Here is a 20166-nt window from a genome sequence, read left to right as displayed (position 1 = left end):
AAAGCCTCAGCATTACACCCGTTTTTGGATTCTAGTCCTCTTGAAATAAATGTTAGCATTGCATTTACCTTCCTTACTACCGATTCTGCTGCAGTTTGCAGCCCACTGGATGCATTACCACTGTCACTATACTTTAAAAACACTTCATTTGTGTTTCAGTACAGTTTAAACTACGTAAGGCAGAAAGTAGATGCTTCTTTTACTTTCTTTATACCCAGATCATCCAGCCCTGCAGTGTTGTAAATGAAAGATTCTGTAAAGGCATCCACTTGGAATTCCCAGAGTTGTGCAACATCCTGATCACTCTGGAAATTGCTGATCAGGAACCATTGCGGATTGCGGAAAGATAATTTAAATACGTTTATTATTAAAGCTGTTGGCCGAGGTGCTTTTTCGTTTAAGCTTTCCGAGTAATAATTTTCTGAGTAGTAATTGCCCAATCAATGCATGTTTGACGTTGCGTCGGACGCCAATTGACCAATCACGCACTTTGTTTCATGGTAACTAGGCAGCGAACACTCTGGCGGACTGCCTCCTAATTACATCAAAACAATAGCAAGGTTTCGAAGGAATAAAGGTAATGCTAACCTTGCTGATAATTTTGTTTTACAATTGATTTATCTTTGTAAAATTATGATATGAACTGTTAAATAAAAATGATAAATAACAAGCAGAAGGGGGAGCGGGAGAGAGAGGAGGGGAAGGGAGAGAGAAAAGCGGGAGAGAGAGGAGGGGGAGAGAGAGTAGAGGGGAGAGAGGGGGGGGGGAGGAGAGGGGAGAGGAGGAGGAAGAGGGGGGGAGGAGGGGAGGGGGGAGAGGAGAGAGAGAGGGGGGAAAGGAGCAGAGGAGCCTGATGGGCGAGCCGGCTGCGCGTGGAAAACAGTGCGTACAGGTCGCGCGAGCAGACCCATTGTGACGTCAACAGCTAGTTTATTTTCTATGTTATTTGAAATTTTTTAACATTTTCATAAATAACTCGGGAAATGAAGCATGAAATTTTCAGATAAGGTGATTTCACAGCGTAAATCTCTGTCGGAATATGTAAAAATTTCACTGTTAGCGCGTCGTGTTTTCGAGAAGATGCAAATCCAACACGAACATCACACAAATAAATACACATCCAAGATTAGAGCTTTATAAGTATAGAGATAAATAGATAATTATATATAATTACAGTCAAATTCACGTCATATGATAATCATATCTATATACATTTAAAACTGTGTGTGTGTGTGTGTGTGTGTATGTCATTTTGCCTTTGAAATTTTCCCTTTGATTTTGCCTTTGATTCGTTACTCCGCGAAAACCAGATGCATAAACGGCGAGATTTTTACCATTTCGCTAGCGATTTTACTTTTACATTTGCAAATCCACTCCTCATTAAATTTAGTCATTTTTCTGTACACATTTTTAATAAAATCCTACACAAAACGTACTCTTTTCTTTAAATCAGCAGCTGCGGATGTCACAATGCCCTTGCGCTAGCAGCACCGCCACCCGCTCTCCATTCAAAGCAGATGCTGTCATCACAGTTTCAAATCCCCACCCCCTCACTCAGTCATTTTTTTGCCTCCCGCTGGCCACCTTCTCATCGCGTGCCCCGCACTACGATAACGGCCGCTGCCGCACGGCACTCCTCCACGTGTCCCCCCCCACTCCCCCCCCGGCCTGGCTTTGTCACGCTGGCGGAAGCCACAGATCGGCTAGTCCCCCTGCTGCTTTTCGCCGTCCTCGCTGGCGGCCCGCAGGCTCACCCAGGATCAAGCCCGCCCGCCCGCCCACTCCACCCTATCCCCCCCCCCCCTCTCTCGATCGGCCGGCCCTCTGCTGCTTTTGATCGCCTGCTCCGCTCGCACCAGCAGGGTCACCTGCTCAAAAGACGCCGTAAATCGGAAACCCCAGCTACAAAAGGCAGGAAGCTCTCCTGCGTCCGTGTCCCTTTCTGTGCCCCTCTCTGTGTGTCCCCTCTCTGTGTGCCTCCGTGACCCTCTCTGTGTGTGCCTCTGTGTGACCCTCTCTGTGTGTGCCTCTGTGTCCCTCTGTGTGACCCTCTCTGTGTGTGCCTCTGTGTCCCTCTCTCTGTGCCTCTGTGTCACTCTCTGTGTGCCTCCGTGTCCCTCTCTCTGTGCCTCCGTGTCCCTCTCTCTGTGCCTCCGTGTCCCTCTCTCTGTGCCTCCGTGTCCCTCTCTGTGCCTCCCTCTCTCTGTGCCTCCGTGTCCCTCTCTCTGTGCCTCCGTGTCCCTCTCTCTGTGCCTCCGTGTCCCTCTCTCTGTGCCTCCGTGTCCCTCTCTCTGTGCCTCCGTGTCTCTCTCTCTGTGCCTCCGTGTCACTCTCTCTGTGCCTCCGTGTCCCTCTCTCTGTGCCTCCGTGTCCCTCTCTCTGTGCCTCCGTGTCCCTCTCTCTGTGCCTCCGTGTCCCTCTCTCTGTGCCTCCGTATCTCTCTCTCTGTGCCTCCGTGTCCCTCTCTCTGTGCCTCCGTATCTCTCTCTCTGTGCCTCCGTGTCCCTCTCTCTGTGCCTCCGAGTCTCTCTCTCTCTCTCTGTGCCTCCGTCTCCCTCTCTGTGCCTGCGAATTGGGGGCTATGTGTGAATGGATAGGGCAGGGCATGGGGTAAAAGGAGTGAATTAATAATATTAATATAATATTAATGGGGGTGTAGGTGTGTATGTGTGTGAGGGGTGGTTAATGTGTGTGCGCTTGCGTGTGTGAGAGGTTGGTTAGTGTGTGTGTGAGACGCCTCAAGCCGCCTCCTCCCATCGCAACCGCACGTTGGGGGAACAGACCCAACGGTTCTGCACTTGGCCGAGTATATAATTAAAAGTGTCATTTGACCACTTCCTGTCTGCGCTGTATATTGATTTTAGAAAAAATGCTACCAAATATCGCTGATTTTTTGGCCATCTTACTCACTGTCCTCCTCTTAGCAGGTCCTGAGGGGGGGGGGGGGGGGCAGGAGTATAAAACCCTGGATGCCCGGACGTGACTCAGTCACTCTGCAAGATCGCGAGGGAGAGGCCAAGACTCTCATTCTAAGCTATGAATCAACTGAACTGTGAGTATGCAATTTACTTGCAATAAATTATTTGTTAGCCCTTAATGACAATGCCACGAGTTGTTTGACCTGCTGCCCTGCCTGTGCTTGAAACTGCAATGCTTTATTAGGCTCGACTGTGTTTGGAAGGAATAAATGCTTTATTAGATCCGGCTGTGTTTGATTTAAAAGTCCCGCTCATTTCATGACATCAGCTTAGTGGACAGGTCGCGCGGATTGCGTAATTTCCGGTAAGTGCAGAGGTCACGCTGATTGCGGAAGTGCCACCGACTGCGGAAGCCCAAAAGTGGAGAAGCCACGCTCAGCTGTGTGAGTATTCAAGAAAGTTTACTGTCATATATATGGTGTGTGAATCAGTGAGTGTGTGTGTGGTCTGTGACTGAGCTGCCAACCCAAGAATCTACTTGGCCCACAATGTCCATACTAGCCCTCTGGAAACCAGTCCCTTCGGCCCACACCATGCTAGCACTCCAGAAAGCCCCCCCCCCCCCCCCCCAGCAATATTGGAATTGGTGCAAAAGTGTAATGTTGCGTTGGGGGACCAGCCCTCCCGTATGAAGCTGGGACCCAACGGGTCCCACTTAGTCTAGTATGGTATAATATATAGTTTAAATAGACAGCAGAACGGAATTAGCCTCCCCATGGAGTAATATGAGCATTGAACACTAGATGGCGCTTAATTTTTCGATCTCATTTTCTAATTAGTTAATGTGCAACTTTTGGCACCGACGAGTTATGACTTCCTTCGCAATTATATGTTATCTAAATCTGTGCAAAATTTCAAGTAGTTCCCAGACGGGTCACGAAAAATAAATTCTAGACACATTTTCGATGCTCGGCCCACAGTCTAAATTTGATGTTGCGTGTAATAGACAACTGTCCCTAGAATTAACCCCATTTAAAACTGTTTAATGAAACTATTGTTTTTGATGCTAGAATTCTCTGTAAATGAAAGTTTTGCTTAGAGAATTATAACTAATATATTGCTCCAGCTGAACAGTGTGTGGAGAATTAACAATGATAGTAAAGAACAGAATTTCATGCATTTTCCTCATTTAAAATGATGTTGAAATTTGATATATCTTGATTAAACTAATTGCCCAATTGCATGAGGTACACTGAAAATATACAATATAGAAATGTAATCACCTTTAAAAGGTAAGTTAAAACTTTAAATAAAATACACCAGTAGATGCTTTGTACCATGGTGTTTCAGATATCTGAAAGCTTCACGTAGCTCATGCTTTTAATAATATGTAAACTAATCGAGTTTCTTTAAGCCTTCATTCCACCGTAAATATTTACATTCACTTCAGCATGAAGTCGTTCTGACAAGAAGGGGCCCAATTGACTGTATTTCTATTAAAAGTTGAATATGTTACCTTGCTGATTGGAATCCATTGCTGGCTGTTTGCAGTCCTGAGCTCGATGCCCATTAGCCCCACAGTTGTAGCATGAAATATGTCCATTCTTTTTATATCCAGATCCATTTGTGCTTCCTAGTATGTGTTGTGTCTGATATACTGCAGTTGTACCACCCAGGAAATTCTGCATGGGAGGCATGACAAAGTTTGATGGTCCACTAATGATGGAATCGGGAGTTATTGCAGTATTGTAGCCAGGGGTTGGAACAATGGGATAGGGGAAAGCAGTATTATTATTATATTGGGTGCTGATGTAACCATTGTTACATAAAGGATTGAATGGAAAAATTGGAAAAGTTAGCACTGAATGCCCTGAAAATGGGCTTTGGAAGTAATTAGCATAGTTAATTGTCAAAGGATTGGAGCCGCAGTTTCCGCTGCAGCCACATGAACTACACACGTTGCACCCAGTTTGCTGTTGCTGTTGCAATGGGACATTTATTCCTGAGCCTCCATTACCATTATTGCTGTTAATGTAACTGTTTTTAGCCACAGAGGAGAGAGTCGGACTGGAACTAGAGATAGGACAATTTGGCATACTTGCAACGTTTGTGAAGGACACCGAGGTGTGGCTATTGGCAGGTGCATTATTGGTGTTCGTGCAGAAAGTGCCAGAAATGGAGGTTACAGGTGAACACTGAATTGTTGAAAAGGCAACTTTGGTGTTTGCTGAATAAGGAACTGTTCTTGAACTTATTACAGCAGGTGAGACGCTTTTCACTTGTACAACACTATTATAGGCAGTCTGTCCCACCAACAATGGTTCTGTAGGAATGGGGGAAGAGACCAGAAGTTTCATCTGCGACTGAGAAATGTTGTATGCAGAGTTACATGGTGCAGGAGTGGAAGGACAGGTGTCCATTCTCAGTGCTGATAATGGAGTTGTTTTGGATGGATTATCCATGGAGGAAGGAGGTCCATCTTTAGTCCTAATTCCAAAATTGACCACATTGGATGAAATCCCATTATTTTCTGACACAATTGTTGATCTTTGGGAAGCTTGAACTGGAGAAGTTGGCATTACATCTATAACCATAGCTCCAAGAGAGCCAAACTTTTTTTCCACTTTGATGCTATTGGTAGGTCCTTCGTGAAGTTTGCTTCCAAGGTCAACAGTTTGACTTGTGTGGATTGGAGAAGATATGCCTGTTATTGGCTTTATATCAAAGCTACTTCTTTCTGACTTGCGTACTGAATTCAGCATTCGGCTGGGGGCAATGTTTGAAGAAATCACTGGCATCATCTGCACTGTGGAAATGGCTGAAGATACATGACTTGGATGGGCTAATCCAGTTTCATTTTGTACTGGAGAGACTTGTGCTGTGGGCCTCCATGGCCCAGTGTTCAGGTTGCTCAGTTGACTTGATAACATCGCTGGTTTCTCCCTAATTTGAATATCCAAAACAGTCTCTGCACCTGCAAGAGTAGTTATATGAATTAGTAACCAATTTAATCATTAATAATTAAAATACTAAATTTAAGTTCTCCATGAATTGAGTCTTAAAATATTGTCTGTTTTGATCAATAGTTTTCAGCTTAAATATTTCGAAACACATTCAAGTAGTTGAAACGATAACATTGTGTTTTCTCGCTTGTGGATAATGTATTTTTCCCACTGTAAATACAACATTGACAATAGCAAATGAACATCTTGTTATTTGGTTGCATTTCACAAACTAAAATAGATAAAATTTTGTCAACAAAGTAGAGAGAGCACAGAGGAGATTTACTAGAATGTTGCCTGGGTTTCAACAATTAAGTTACAGAGATAGGTTGAATAAGTTAGGTCTTTATTCTCTGGAGCGCAGAAGGTTAAGGGGGGACTTGATAGAGGTCTTTCAAATGATGAGAGGGATAGACAGAGTTAATGTGGACAAGCTTTTCACTTTGAGAATAGGGAAGATTCAAACAAGAGGACATGACTTCAGAATTAAGGGACAGAAGTTTAGGGGTAATATGAGGGGGAACTTCTTTACTCAGAAAGTGGTAGCGGTGTGGAATGAGCTTCCAGTGGAAGTGGTGGAGGCAGGTTCATTGGTATCATTTAAAAATCCATTGGATAGGCATATGGATGAGAAGGGAATGGAGGGTTATGGTATGAGTGCAGGCAGGTGGGACTAAGGGAAAAAAAGTTGTTCGGCACGGACTTGTAGGGCCGAGATGGCCTGTTTCCGTGCTGTAATTGTTATATGGTTATATGGTTATTAGAAATGCATGCAGTAATCAATTATGGTCTCACCGGTGCATACAAGATACAGTGCCCTCCATAATGTTTGGGACAAAGACCCGTCATTTATTTATTTGCCTCTGTACTCCATAATTTGAGATTAGTAATGGAAAAAAAATCACATGTGGTTAAAGCGCACAATGTCAGATTTTATTAAAGGCCATTTTTTATCCATTTTGGTTTTACCATGTAGAAATTACAGCTGTGTTTGTACATAGTCCCCCTATTTCAGGGCACCATAATGTTTGGGACACATGGCTTCACAGGTGTCTGTAATTGCTCAGGTGTGTTTAATTGCCTCCTTAATGCAGGTATAAGATAGGTCACAGCACCTAGTGAGCTCTCTATTCCTATTTATTGAATTCCCTGCCACAGAGGGCAGTGGAGGCCAAGTCACTGGATGGATTTAAGAGAGAGCTAGATAGAGCTCTAGGGGCTAGTGGAGTCAAGGGATATGGGGAGATGGCAGGCACGGGTTATTGATAGGGGGCGATCAGCCATGATCACAATGAATGGCGGTGCTGGCTCGAGGGCCGAATGGCCTCCTCCTGCACCTATTTTCTATGTTTCCATGTTTCTAGTCTTTCCTCCAGTCTTTTCATCAACTTTGGAATTTTTTACTGGTGTTTATCAACACGAGGACCAAATTGTGCCAATGAAAGATAAAGAAGATGAGACTGAGAAACAAGAATAAAACTGTTAGAGACATCAGCCAAACCTTAGGCTTACCAAAATCAACTGTTTGGAACATCATTAAGAAGAAAGAGAGCACTGGTGAGCTTACAAATCGCGAAGGGACTGGCAGGCCAAGGAAGACCTCCACAGCTGATGACAGAAGAATTCTCTCTATAATAAAGAAAAAAACCCAAACACCTGTCCGACAGATCAGAAACACTCTTCAGGAGTCAGGTGTGGATTTGTCAATGACCACTATCCGCAGAAGATTTAATGTACAGAAATACAGAGGCTACACTGCAAGATACAAACCACTGGTTATCCATAAATATCGGCCAGGTTATAGTTTGCCAAGTACTTATAAGAGCAACCACAGTTCTGGAAAAAGTTCTTGTGAACAGAAGAGACCAAGTTTAACTTATATCAGAGTGATGGCAAGACCAAAGTATGGAGGCGACAAGGAACTGCCCAAGATCCAAAGCATACCACCTCATCTGTGAAACACAGTGGTGGGGTTGTTATGGCCTGGGCATGTATGGCTGCTGAAGGTACTGGCTCACTTATCTTCATTGATGATACAACTGCTGATGGTAGTAGCATAATGAATTCTGAAGTGGATAGACACATCCTATCTGCTCGTCAAACAAATGCCTCAAAACTCATTGGCCGGCAGTTCATTCTACAGCAAGACAATGATCCCAAATATATTGCTAAAGGGCCTGCCCCACTGTACGAGGTAATTCAAGAGCTCTCCCGAGTTTAAAAAATAAAAATTAAAACTCGTGGAAAGCACGTAGAATGTACGTGCCGGGTACGTCGGAGCTCGGGATGTCTCTTAGCGGCTCGTAATGTTAACGGCAGGTACTTGGGAAACGCGGTAAGCTCGTGAAGACTTGTGAAGATTTTTCAACATGTTGAAAAATGTCCACGAGAGCCGCGAGTACCTACGAACGGCTATTACCGTAATTCTCCGAGTTCGAATCAGGGGAAACTCGGGAGAACTCTTGAATTACCTCGTACAGTGGAACAGGCCCTTAAAGCAACAAGGAACTTTTCAAAGCTAAAAAATGGTCAATTCTTGTGTGGCCAAGTCAATCATCCGATTTGAACCTAATTGAGCATGCCTTTTATATGCTGAAGAGAGAACTGAAGGGGGGAGGGGCCTTGCCCAAATTGTTTAATTTTGGTACTGTGCTGATGTGCTGGAGTTGTTCTATTCGCATGAGGCTGAAGGGCTTAAACGAGTAGAGACAAGAATCGGACTCAAGGTTTTGTATTAGGTATCGTATTGGTGTTAGATAATAAAGAGAGTTGATTACCAGTGCTTGTATTCGATGTTTGACTGAACCAGACTACGGGGCGAAGATTAGGACTGGAATTACATGACTACTTTCATTTACTTGATATTGCTGTGTCCCAAACATTATGGTGCCATGAAATGGTGGGACTCTGTATATGTATAAACACTGCTGTAATTTCTACATGGTGAAACCAAAATCTACAAAAATGGCCTTTATTAAAATCTGACAATGTGCACTTTAACCACTTGATTTTTTTCTATGACAAATCTCAAAGGCATAGGCAAATAAATAAATGATGGGTCTTTGTCCCAAACATTATGGAGGGCACTGAATGGCTTGGTCATGAGATTTTTTCAGCTCCTATTTGACAACTCTCGATAGAAAGCTTAATATTCTTTTAATTTACCACTGTTTCTTAGGATTGCTTGGACATTTGCACCATCTACTAAAATGTCCTAAACTCTTGTATTGTACAAGTCGGTTTATTAACTCTGCGGAAACACTCTGAGAGAACCCAAAATGTTTCAAAGAGTCATAGCGCCTACAGCATTTTTATATTCATGACACAATGGTTACTTGTGGAGATTAACTAAATCACCATTGTTCAATGTGACTGTAACCTTTCATCTTTGTCTTTCCCCAGAGTCATCTTTAATGTTACGTCTCCTGTTATTTTGAAATTCTCTCTCCCATATCTAACTAATGGATACCATAGATGTCAATGTCCCTGCAGGGAGAATTGATGGGGTCAGTTTATTTAAAAAGACCTCTGGTTAAACATGTGGGTTGGTAGGTTAAATCTCTACTGTAAATTGCTCCTAGTGTGTAGGTGAATATTAGAATCTTGATGAAAATGAGAATAGAATAAAAATGGCATTATTGTAGGGTTAGGTCACTAAACACAGTCGTTGGAGGAGCTGTTTTCGTGAGGTATCTCTCTACGATTCTATCAGATTCTCAAGCAGCTTTTTGTGTCAATCTTCAGTTTAAACCAGCATCTGCAGTTCCTTCTTTCTTCAGTAAGAAGGAACTGCAGATACTGGTTTAAACCAAAGATTGACACAAAAAGCTGGATTAACTCAGCATCTCTGGAGAAAGGGAATAGGAGTGAAGAAGGGGCTTGACGTTCTTTCCCTTTTTTCCAGAGGTGCTGTCTGACCCGCTGAGTTACTCCAGCTTTTTGTGTCTATCTATCTTTAGCTTTTTCAGTCTATAGATAAAGCTTCTTAGCCTTGGAATCATTTTAGTAAATCTAAATTTCACTCAACATCAAAGGAGCTTTATGCTGTCCCGAAATGAAAGATGCTCTTCAAATATCAAGCACATCAATTCTTCTACCAGTGATTGTCAGTGGACCATCCTACGTTTTATGAACGTAAAGGCAGAGCAAATGGAGGAACTTAGATTGAGAACACAGTACAGGAAAGGGTTCAAGAAGGAACTGCAGATGCTGGAAGATCGAAGGTACACAAAATTGCTGGAGAAACTCAGCGGGTAAAGGGCCCTTCTGCCCAAAGTGTCCATGCCGAACATGATGCCACGTTAAACTGATCTCCTCTGCCTGCATGTGATCCATATTCCTCTATTTATTGCATATCCATGTGCCTGAAAACCTTTTAAAATTCCATTATCATATTTGCCTTTACAATCACACCTGACAGTGTGTTCCTGGCATCCACCTCTCTGTGTCTAATCTTGCCGTATACACCTCCTTTCGACTTTGCCACTCTCACCTCAAAGCTATGGCCTCTGGTCTTTGACATTTCCACCCTGGGAAAATGGTTCTGACTGTCTACCTCATCTATGCCTCTCAAATTACGAGGGGCACAGAGAGGGTAGATAGCCAGAACCTTTATCCCCAGGGTGAAGGTGTCCAACACTAGAGGGCACAGCTACAAAATGAGAGGGGGACTATTTAATGGAGATGCGCAGGGCAAGAGTTTTTACACAGAGTAGCGGTTGGGGCCAGGAATGCATTGCCAGGGGTGGTGGTGGAGTTGAATACACAATAGTGGCATTAAAAGAGGCTTTTAAATAGGAACATGAAAGTACAGGGAATAGGGATATGTATCATGTACAGGCAGATGTGATCAGTTTAGTTGGGCATCATGTGCAACACAAATAGGGCCTGTTCTAGTGCTGTACTGTTCTATATTTTATAGTTTTATAGTTCTACTATCAGGCTTTTCCTCAACCTGCAAATGTTCCAGAGTAAACAATTCATATCTGGAGGGGTGGCACAGCGGGTAGTGTTGCTGCCTTACACTGTCAGGGACCCATGTTCTGTCCATGTGGAGTTTACACTTTATCCGTGTAACTGAGAGGGTTTCTCCAGATGTTCTGCTTTTCTCCTACATCCCAAAGATTGGTTGGTAGGTTAATTGACCGTTATAAATTGCCCCTTTTGTGTCGGTGAGTAGGTGAATCTGGGGGGAATTGATGACAATATAGAGAGAATTGACAAAACGTTGATTAGGATAGTGTAACTGGATAATGGTCAAAGTGCACTCGGAGGGCCGAAGGGCCTGTCACATGCTGTATCTCTCTATGCCTATGACTGCTTATACCCAAGTCCAAACACATAACTCCTTGACCTCAGATCACGCAGATTCTTGTAAATGATGCTGAAGCATGCTGTATATTTGTTGTATCGGAATGCTTTTGTAAAAATAGTCTGCAGAGTTTATGAGTCACATAGACAACTTAATTAATGGAAATGGCTTCTAAATATACTGCAATATTTCGATAACTCAGCAACTTTGCATGAAAAACACAGCAAGTAATGCTGTTTTTGATTAGGCTTATTAAACATAGTATATAGATTCTATAATGCGAGAGAATTCTCAGAAAAAGTCCTTTTTCTTTAAAGGTACGTAGTCCTGTACAATTTTATTGCTAATGTATCTAGATATTTAATTACTTCAATGCAAAAACACAATTGGTTCTATTTGAATCCATACTTTTCTGAAGCATTTTGTGGACTACTATCATCTTTCTAACATTTTACCTTAGTCTTGCTACATATGTAGTAGAGATGGTAGGGCATAGACCATCAATGGGAGGCCTGAGGGAGAACAGAGGACAAAGAAACTTGTGCAAATCCAAAGATCCTTAAAGATGGCAGCACAGGTAGATAAGAGTGTGAAGGCGACATTTGCGATACTAGCTTTATTAGCTGAGGCACATAACGTCTGGGAGATCCTTGTACAATATCAGGATCAACATCGGTAGAGTTGCTGCCTTACAGCACCAGAGACCCGGATTCAATCCTGACTACAGGTGCTGTCTGTATCAAGATTGCACGTTCTCCCCGTGACCTGGATGGGTTTTCTCCGGGATCTCCGATTTCCTCCCACCCACACTCCAAAGATGTACAAGTGTGTGGGTTAATTGGCTTGGTAAAATTGTCCCGAGTGTATGTGGTGTTAGTGTGCGGGGATAGCTGGTTGGCACGGACTCGGTGGGCCGAAGGAACTGGTTCCGCGCTGTATCTCTAAAGTAAACTAAACATCAATAATGAATTGCTTCTTCTGTTATTCTTTGCAATGACTTTAATAAACTTACTTCTGTCATTTTCATCTGCACTATCTGAACTCTCCTCTCTTCCCTGGATTGCTATGGGACTTGATGGTGAACTTGAATATTCAGAGGAAGATCCGCTATCTTTTGTTGCTGTACGACGGCGCTGTTCTACCTCCACCCGGATTTCTGAAAGGAAACAGAAAATAAAAGTCACAAGTATGGTTTGGAGTATATTGACCACCGGGTGGAGCCCGTAATGGCCGCCTCGCCAACAGTCTGTCGTGTCCCTTCGCTGTTTTTATTATTTTAAATATGTCTTTAAAGTATGTTTCAATGTTTCTTGGTTAGTTTATGTGGGGGGAGGGGGAAAAAGGGGGAAACTTGTTTTCAGTCACTTACCTCGACGGAGTTGCGATTTTCTCCGTTTCGCTTCTTGTGGCCTAACAACTTGGATTGGTGCGGCCTCTCCTGGAGACCGGACCAGAGCTTCAAGCTGCTGGCACAGTGCGGACTTACCATCGCAGAGCGGGCGATCCTTTGCCGAGTGTCGCCCGAATAAGTGCTCCGACCGCGGGGCCTGTGGACTTTAACACCGTGAAGCCCGCTGTCTCCGGTAAGAAGTAACCGATTTGGGAGCTCCATGCGCGGAGTGTTGCCGGGTTTCGTTAATCCCGACGAGAGGGCTTGAACATCGGACTGTCAGCAGCGGCGAACTGCGGAGTGTTCATGGCCCGACCACGGCGAACAAAGAGGAAGATGACTGAAATCTATTGCCTTCCATCACAGTGAGAAATGTTGATTCCACTGTGGTGGATGTTTATGTTCAATTTTATGTGTGTATTGTGTTCTTTTCACTTAATATGGCTGTAAGGTAACTCAAATTTGACTGTACCTTAGTTGGTTAAGTGACAATAAACGTGAACTTGAACTTGAAAAGAAGAATATGATATGTAGCACCTTTTAAAATGTGCTACTTTGAAATGCTTAACTTTATTGGGCAACGTATTGGACCAGTAATTATGAGTAGACATATTGTGATGGACATTCTAAGTTAAGTGATTAAAAAAAAAAAAAAAAAAAAAAGCTTTACATTTAATTTCAAATCTACTGTTTTCATAGAGTCAAAGAGTGATACCGTGTGGAAACTATTTGTTTGGGGGCGTTAACATCAATCATCTCGAAGCAGCAGTTTGACTGCTTGGCCGCGGGAGTATATTATTCTTCCGTAGGTGGGGAGGTTGCCACTTTTTTATTTTTTATTAACTTTTGTGGTTCTAAATACTGAGTTTTGTGGAGGTGTACTGTGGAAGGCATGAAATAACTCATTGCTTGATGATATACTTCACAAGATCGCTCAAATTTCTCTTAGACAGGCTTTCCCTCGTAGGACAGATAAGATTATGGTAATGAAAACGAATACAGGGACAGAATGAATTGGTACTGAATAGCAACATATTAGAACTGGGCTGATTAAAGCCATTGATATTCTGTATTATAAATGCTGGTTTTACAGTTAGCTGATCACAAATGTATTTTTGCCCTGGATCATTCAGTGTTTTATAAACCAACAGTAATATTTTGAAATAAATTGTTTGACAGACTGAAGGCCACAAACCGATCCACTATAAATTTAAAGAGGACTCGAACAACAGCTTGTGTGATCTAATGGTTGACTTTGGTTTGATAGAGAGAGACTACGAGGATTGATTTGGATCAATGGGAGAGTAAAATCTATACTAATACTCATGTGCTGTAGCAACCATCCCCATTCATGCAGCCCCAATCTACGGTAATATCAAGTTTGCAGTTCTTGCAGTAACACCTGCGTCCACTCCCCAGTCGTGGTCTGTACCAGGAGTAAGACTAAAAAGAGCCAACCTATACCACAAGTTCTAACCCCTGTAGAACACGCAAGATTCCTAGCTAACTTGGAGTTTCAGACCCATGACGTGGTGGTTAATTAACATGCTCAGAATGAAGCCAGAGGGAAAGCAATCCTTACTGCCCTTACTATCACCATACTAAAACCTATTGATCTGAGGTGCCTTTGGAATTGTGGAAGCAGGACTATGAGGTTGCAATGCATATAACAAATAAAGTAAACCTCCCAACTAATGCAAAGGATTTGGGATTTGTGGTTGAGCAAGCGATTGGTCTGGCGAATCCAAAAACAAGCTTAGGTGACTTAGTACAAGTTTGTTCAACAAGATCTTTGACTCTTTGAATTATTATTCTACTCATCAAGTCTGACGAATTTTAACAACCTCCTCAATCAACCTAATAGGGCACGTCCTGCCCCATACAAAGCCATGCTGACTATCCCTAGTTGGTGAGAGCAGTGGACGCATTGGTGATCATTTTCCAATGTTCAATAGATTCAGGATCAGTTCCTGTGGATTGGAGGATAGCTAATGTTATCCCACTTTTCAAGAAAGGAGCGAGAGAGAAAAGGGGGAATTACAGACCAGTTAGCCTGACTTCGGTGGTGGGAAAGATGCTGGAGTCAATTATTAAAGAGGTAATAATGGGGCATTTGGATAGCAGTAAAAGGATTAGTCCAAGTCAACATGGATTTATGAAAGGGAAATCATGCTTGACTAATCTTCTGGAATTTTTTGAAGAAGTGACAAGTAAAATGGATGAAGGGGAGCCAGTGGATGTAGTGTATCTAGACTTTCAGAAAGCCTTTGATAAGGTCCCGCGTGGGAGACTGGTGACTAAAATTAGAGCACATGGTATTGGGGGTAGGGTGTTGACATGGATAGAAAATTGGTTGGCAGACATGAAGCAAAGAGGGCACACCGCGACGCCCTGTGTCTCCCTTTCAAGGGAGATGCTAAAAATGCATTTCGTTGTCTCTGTACTGTACACTGACAATGACAATAAATTGAATCATTTCATTTTTTTTCATTTCAGTAGGAGTGAACGGGTCCTTTTCAGAATGGCAGGCAGTGGCGAGTGGAGTGCCGCAAGACTTGGTGTTGGGGCCGCAACAGTTTACCATATTAATGATTTGGAAAAGGGAATTAGGAGCAACACTAGCAAGTTTGTGGATGACACAAAGCTGGGTGGCAGTGTGAACTATGAAGAGGATGTTAGGAGGTTGCAGGGTGGCCTGGACAGGTTGAGTGAGTGGGCAGATGCGTGGCAGATACAGTATAATATAGATAAATGTGAGGTTATCCACTTTTGCAGCAAAAACAAGGGGGCAGATTATTATCTCAATGGGGTTAGGTTAGGTAAGGGGGAGGTGCAGCGAGACCTTGGTGTCCTTGTACACCAGTCACTGAAGGTTGGCATGCAGGTACAGCAAGCAGTGAAGAAAGCTAATAGAATGTTGGCCTTCATAACAAGAGGATTTCAGTATAGGAGTAAAGAGGTTCTTCTGCAGTTGTATAGGGCTCTGGTAAGACCACATCTGGTGTATTGTGTACAGTTTTGGTCTCCTAATTTGAGGAAGGACATCCTTGTGATTGAGGCAGTACAGTGTAGGTTTACGAGATTGATCCCTGGGATGGCGGGACTGTCATATGGGGAAAGATTGAAAAGACTAGGCTTGTATTCACTGGAGTTTAAAAGGATGAGGGGGCATCTTATAGAAACATATAGTATTATTAAAGGACTGGACAAGCTAGATGCAAGAAAAATGTTCCCAATGTTGGGCGAGTCCAGAACCAGGGACCACAGTCTGAGAATAAAGGGGAGGTCATTTAAGACAGGTGAGAAAAACTTTTTCACCCAGACAGTTGTGAATTTGTGGAATTCCCTGCCACAGAGGGCAGTGGAGGCCAAATCACTGGATGGATTTAAGAGAGAGTTAGATAGAGCTCTAGTGGAATCAAGGGATATGGGGAGAAGGCAGGCACGGGTTATTGATTTGGGACGATCAGCCATGATCACAATGAATGGTGGTACTGGCTTGAAGGGCCGAATGGCCTCCTCCTGCCCCTATTTCCTATGTTTCTATAAGAAACAAATATGCTGGTCAAGGCCCTCGCTCCTCTATCTGACCTCCCTCAATAACCTGGGATGGATCTCATCAGGCCATGGGGACTTATCCACCTTAATGTTCTTCATTAATAACCTCAATGTTCTACATAAATCATCTTAATTGTCAATTTAATTTGACTGGAAAAATAAATAATTCAAAGTACATTGGATATTAGCAGCTATATATCCACTGCAGCAGAACAAAGTTAAACAGTAGGGAATGTGGACCCATACAAGACAGGTTAGGTATAAGCCACCACATTACATTGCAACCACAAAAAAACATTCCACCACAGGTACAGTGCCCTCCATAATGTTTGGGACAAAGACCCATCATTTATTTATTTGCCTCTGTACTCCACAATTGGAGATTTGTAATAGAAAAAAATCACATTGATTAAAGTGCACATTGTCAGATTTTAATAAAGGCCATTTTTATACATTTTGGTTTCACCATGTAGAAATTACAGCTGTGTTTATAGATAGTTCCCCCCCCCATTTCAGGTCACCATAATGTTTGGGACACAGCAATGTCATGTAAATGAAAGTGGTCATGTTTAGTATGTTGTTGCATATCCTTTACATGCAATGACTGTGTGAAGTCTGCGATTCATGGACATCACCAGTTGCTGGATGTCTTCTCTGGTGATGCTCTGCCAGGCCTGTATTCCAGCCATCTTTAGCTTATGCTTGTTTTGGGGGCTAGTCCCCTTCAGTTCTCTCTTCAGCATATAAGGGGCATGCTCAATTGGGTTCAGTTTGGGTGATTGACTTGGCCAGTCAAGAATTGACCATTTTTTAGCTTTGAAAAACTCCTTTGGTGCTTTAGCAATACGTTTGGGATCATTGTCTTGCTGTAGAATGAACTGCCGGCCAGAGTTTTGAGGCATTTTTTTTTAACTTGAGCAGATAGGATGTGTCTATATACTTCAAATTTCATTATGCTACTACCATCAGCAGTTGTATCATCAATAAAGAGATGTGAACCAGAACCTTCAGCAGCCATACATGTCCAAGCCATAACACCCCCACCACTGTGTTTCACAGATGAAGTGGTATGCTTTGGATCTTGTGCAGTTTCTCTCCTCCACACTTTGCTCTTGACATCACTCTGATATGTTAATATTTGTCTCATCTGTTCTCAAGACCTTTTTCCAGAACTGTGGTTGCCCTTTTAAGTACTTCTTGGCAAACTGTAACCTGGCCATCCTATTATTTGCGGCTAACCAGTGGTTTGCATCTTGCAGTGTAGCCTTTGTATTTCTGTTCATGAAGTCTACTGCGGACAGTGGTTATTGACAAATCCACACCTGACCCCTGAAGAGTGTTTCTGATCCGTCAGACAGGTGTTTGGGGATTTTTTTTCATTATAGAGAGAATTCTTCTGTCATCAGCTGTGGAGATCTTCCTTGCCTGTCAGTCCCTTTGAGATTAGCAAGGTCACCAGCGCTCTCTTTCTTCTTAATGATGTTCCAAACAGTTGATTTTGGTAAGTCTAAGGGTTGGCTGATGTCTCTAACAGTTGTAAATGTATAAAAATGGCATTTAATAAAATCTGACAATGTTCACTGCAACCACATATGACTTCATCTATTACAAACTCAAATTGTGGAGCACAGAGGCAAATGAATAAATGATAGGTCTTTGTCCCAAACATTATGGAGGGCACTGTACCTCCTCCTTAAAACATGATGAGCTAACAATATAGAACAGGGCAGCACAGTAGCGCAGCATCAGAGAGCTGGGTTCGATCTGGACTACAGGTGTTGTCTGAACGGAGTTTGTATGTTCTCCCTGTGACTGTGAGGGTTTTTTCCAAGTGCTCTGGTTTCCTCCCACATTCCAATGATGCAGGTTCTTGGTTAATTGGCTTCTGTAAATTGCCCCTGGTGTATACGATGTGAAAGTGGGATAACATAGAACTAGTGTACGGGAGCTTGTTGGTTGATAGGGACTCGGTCGGCCGAAGGAGGTGTTTTCATGCTGTACGGTATCTCTAAACTAAACCAAACTCAACTAAACATGAAGATAGACACAAAAAGCTGGTGTAACTGGTATTAAAAAAACAAAACAAATAGAAGCAGAGTTAATATATAATTGATAAATGAGGATTCCTATTACTCTGATAGCTGGAATCTCATCTATTAACAATATGTAATTGATATACAAAATGTGTTTTGATTATGATATGTACATGCTTCTAATAAAAATATTATTTAAAAAAAAAGCTGGTGTAACTCAGCGGGACATGCAGCACCTTTGGAGAGGAGTGATGTTTCGGGTCGAGACCCTTCTTCAGACTAAACATCCTGGTAATAATTAAATTCAGATTTTGAAATATTTCATTAAATGCATAAATACTTGATTGGTAATTACCTGCAGCAGGGTTGCAACGAATGGAATGAATAGGACCAAAATGACTTGTTGGTGTCACCCTTGCAATTCCAGCACTAGGAACTGGTGACTGACCCACGCTGTTAATATTTCTTCTCTCAGATTTCTCTCTGTGAATCACAATAAATTTAATTTTGGAATAATGACCAGAAAGTTCAAAAATTCTGAGTTTCAGATTAGACAATGACAGATTGGACAACTGCATTTCTCAAATTTGTATATCTTTTGCTGTTGCTCTTTCATCATTGTTCTGTGGAAGAGCTGGGCATTTGGGTATGTTCTTTTGGTTTGTTTAGTGCACCACTACAAACAAGTGGCATTCAAGATGGCTGTAGCAGCAGAGGGAGGGGTGGATCAGTGTCGGTGAGCGGGCTTTGAGGTTTTCTACCGTGCCCTCAGGGGGACAGCTGGGATTCAAGGTTGGCTGTGGGTAACGCCCCGGCACACGTGGGTTGAGCAATGGTTGCGGGAGGTGCTTTGTGGGTCGAGGTGTCCGTGGTTGTGTCGCTGGAGGCTCTGCAGCTGCTGGGGAATTGGTTGGATCAGGCTCTGAAGGAGTTCCCACAAAGGCCGAGTCAGCAGATTGGATGCGGCCTGCATGGCACAGAAGGGTGGGGCAGCGGTAGAGGACATTGACAGCATTGCTAGGCCAGGCCATACCCTACAACACTGACCCAGTGCCACACCAAGACCATGGGCGTTTAAGGCCAAGATAGGACACTATTTTAAGAACTCTCGAACTTGAAGGGCACAAGAAAGCAATGGAAAGGTGATGCCCCTTTGTGCACTGCCTCTGTGGAAACTACTATTCTTGCACCACAATCATTGCACTTTTGCATTTATTTAAGATTGTGCTTATGTACAGTATGACTTTACTGCAATGTATGCTAAAGGAAGAATTTAATTAGATGTATGACAATAAAGTACCATTGAACCATTGAAATGCCCAAAAAGGAACAGAGACACAAGAGACTGCAGATACTGGAATCTTGAGCAAAAATCAAAATACGGAGGAACTCAGTGGCCAGGCTGCATTTTGAAGGGAATGGAGTGACGTTTCAGGTTTGGGACCCTTCTTCAGATAATCAAAGCAATCTCGCCTTGTTTTTTTTTGTTCGAAGTAGAATGCATGCACTATGAAATAAGTGAGATACTGGTGGGCCTATATTTGTAAAGTCCACTCTCTTCACATTGTAGACGTCATTGAGACAGAACTCACAAGATGATGGGAAATGCAAACCTATCCTTATAGAGCAACATTTTTTTTAAATTATTCAATGACCTGGTTTTCTCCAGGTGCTCTGGTCTCCTCCCACACTCCAAAGATGTACAGGTGTTTAGGTTAATTGGCTTCTGTAAATTGTAACTTATCCCTAGTGTGTAGGATTGCGCTAGTGCACGGGGTGATCACAAGTCGGTGCACACTCGGTGGGCTGCATGGCCTGTTTCCACGCTGTATCTCTTAAGGACGGTATAGTGGCGCAGTGGAAGAGACCCGGGTTCAATCCTGACCACGGGCACTGTCTGTACAGAATTTGTACGTTCTCCCTGTGACCGTGTGGGTTTTCTCTGGGTTCTCCG

The 20166-nt window shown here is 42.9% G+C and overlaps 1 protein-coding gene across 1 annotated transcript in view; it reads right to left on the bottom strand.

Moving 5' to 3' along the window:
• Positions 1–20166, bottom strand: part of zcchc14 (zinc finger, CCHC domain containing 14) — a 107508-nt gene that overhangs the window by 13685 nt on the left and 73657 nt on the right. The window contains exons 10-12 of the mRNA XM_055649064.1: positions 18568–18695; positions 12244–12387; positions 4435–5892 (exon numbers count right to left, since the gene is read on the bottom strand). Coding sequence (XP_055505039.1) covers positions 4435–5892; positions 12244–12387; positions 18568–18695 — 1730 coding nt within the window. The remainder of the gene's footprint in view (positions 1–4434; positions 5893–12243; positions 12388–18567; positions 18696–20166) is intronic.

This window comes from Leucoraja erinacea, chromosome 17 (genome assembly GCF_028641065.1).
Source record: "Leucoraja erinacea ecotype New England chromosome 17, Leri_hhj_1, whole genome shotgun sequence".
In the NCBI taxonomy this organism is placed as follows: domain Eukaryota; kingdom Metazoa; phylum Chordata; class Chondrichthyes; order Rajiformes; family Rajidae; genus Leucoraja; species Leucoraja erinaceus.
The sequence above is the reverse complement of the archived record's forward strand: the minus strand, read 5'-3'. Positions and strand labels throughout refer to the sequence as shown.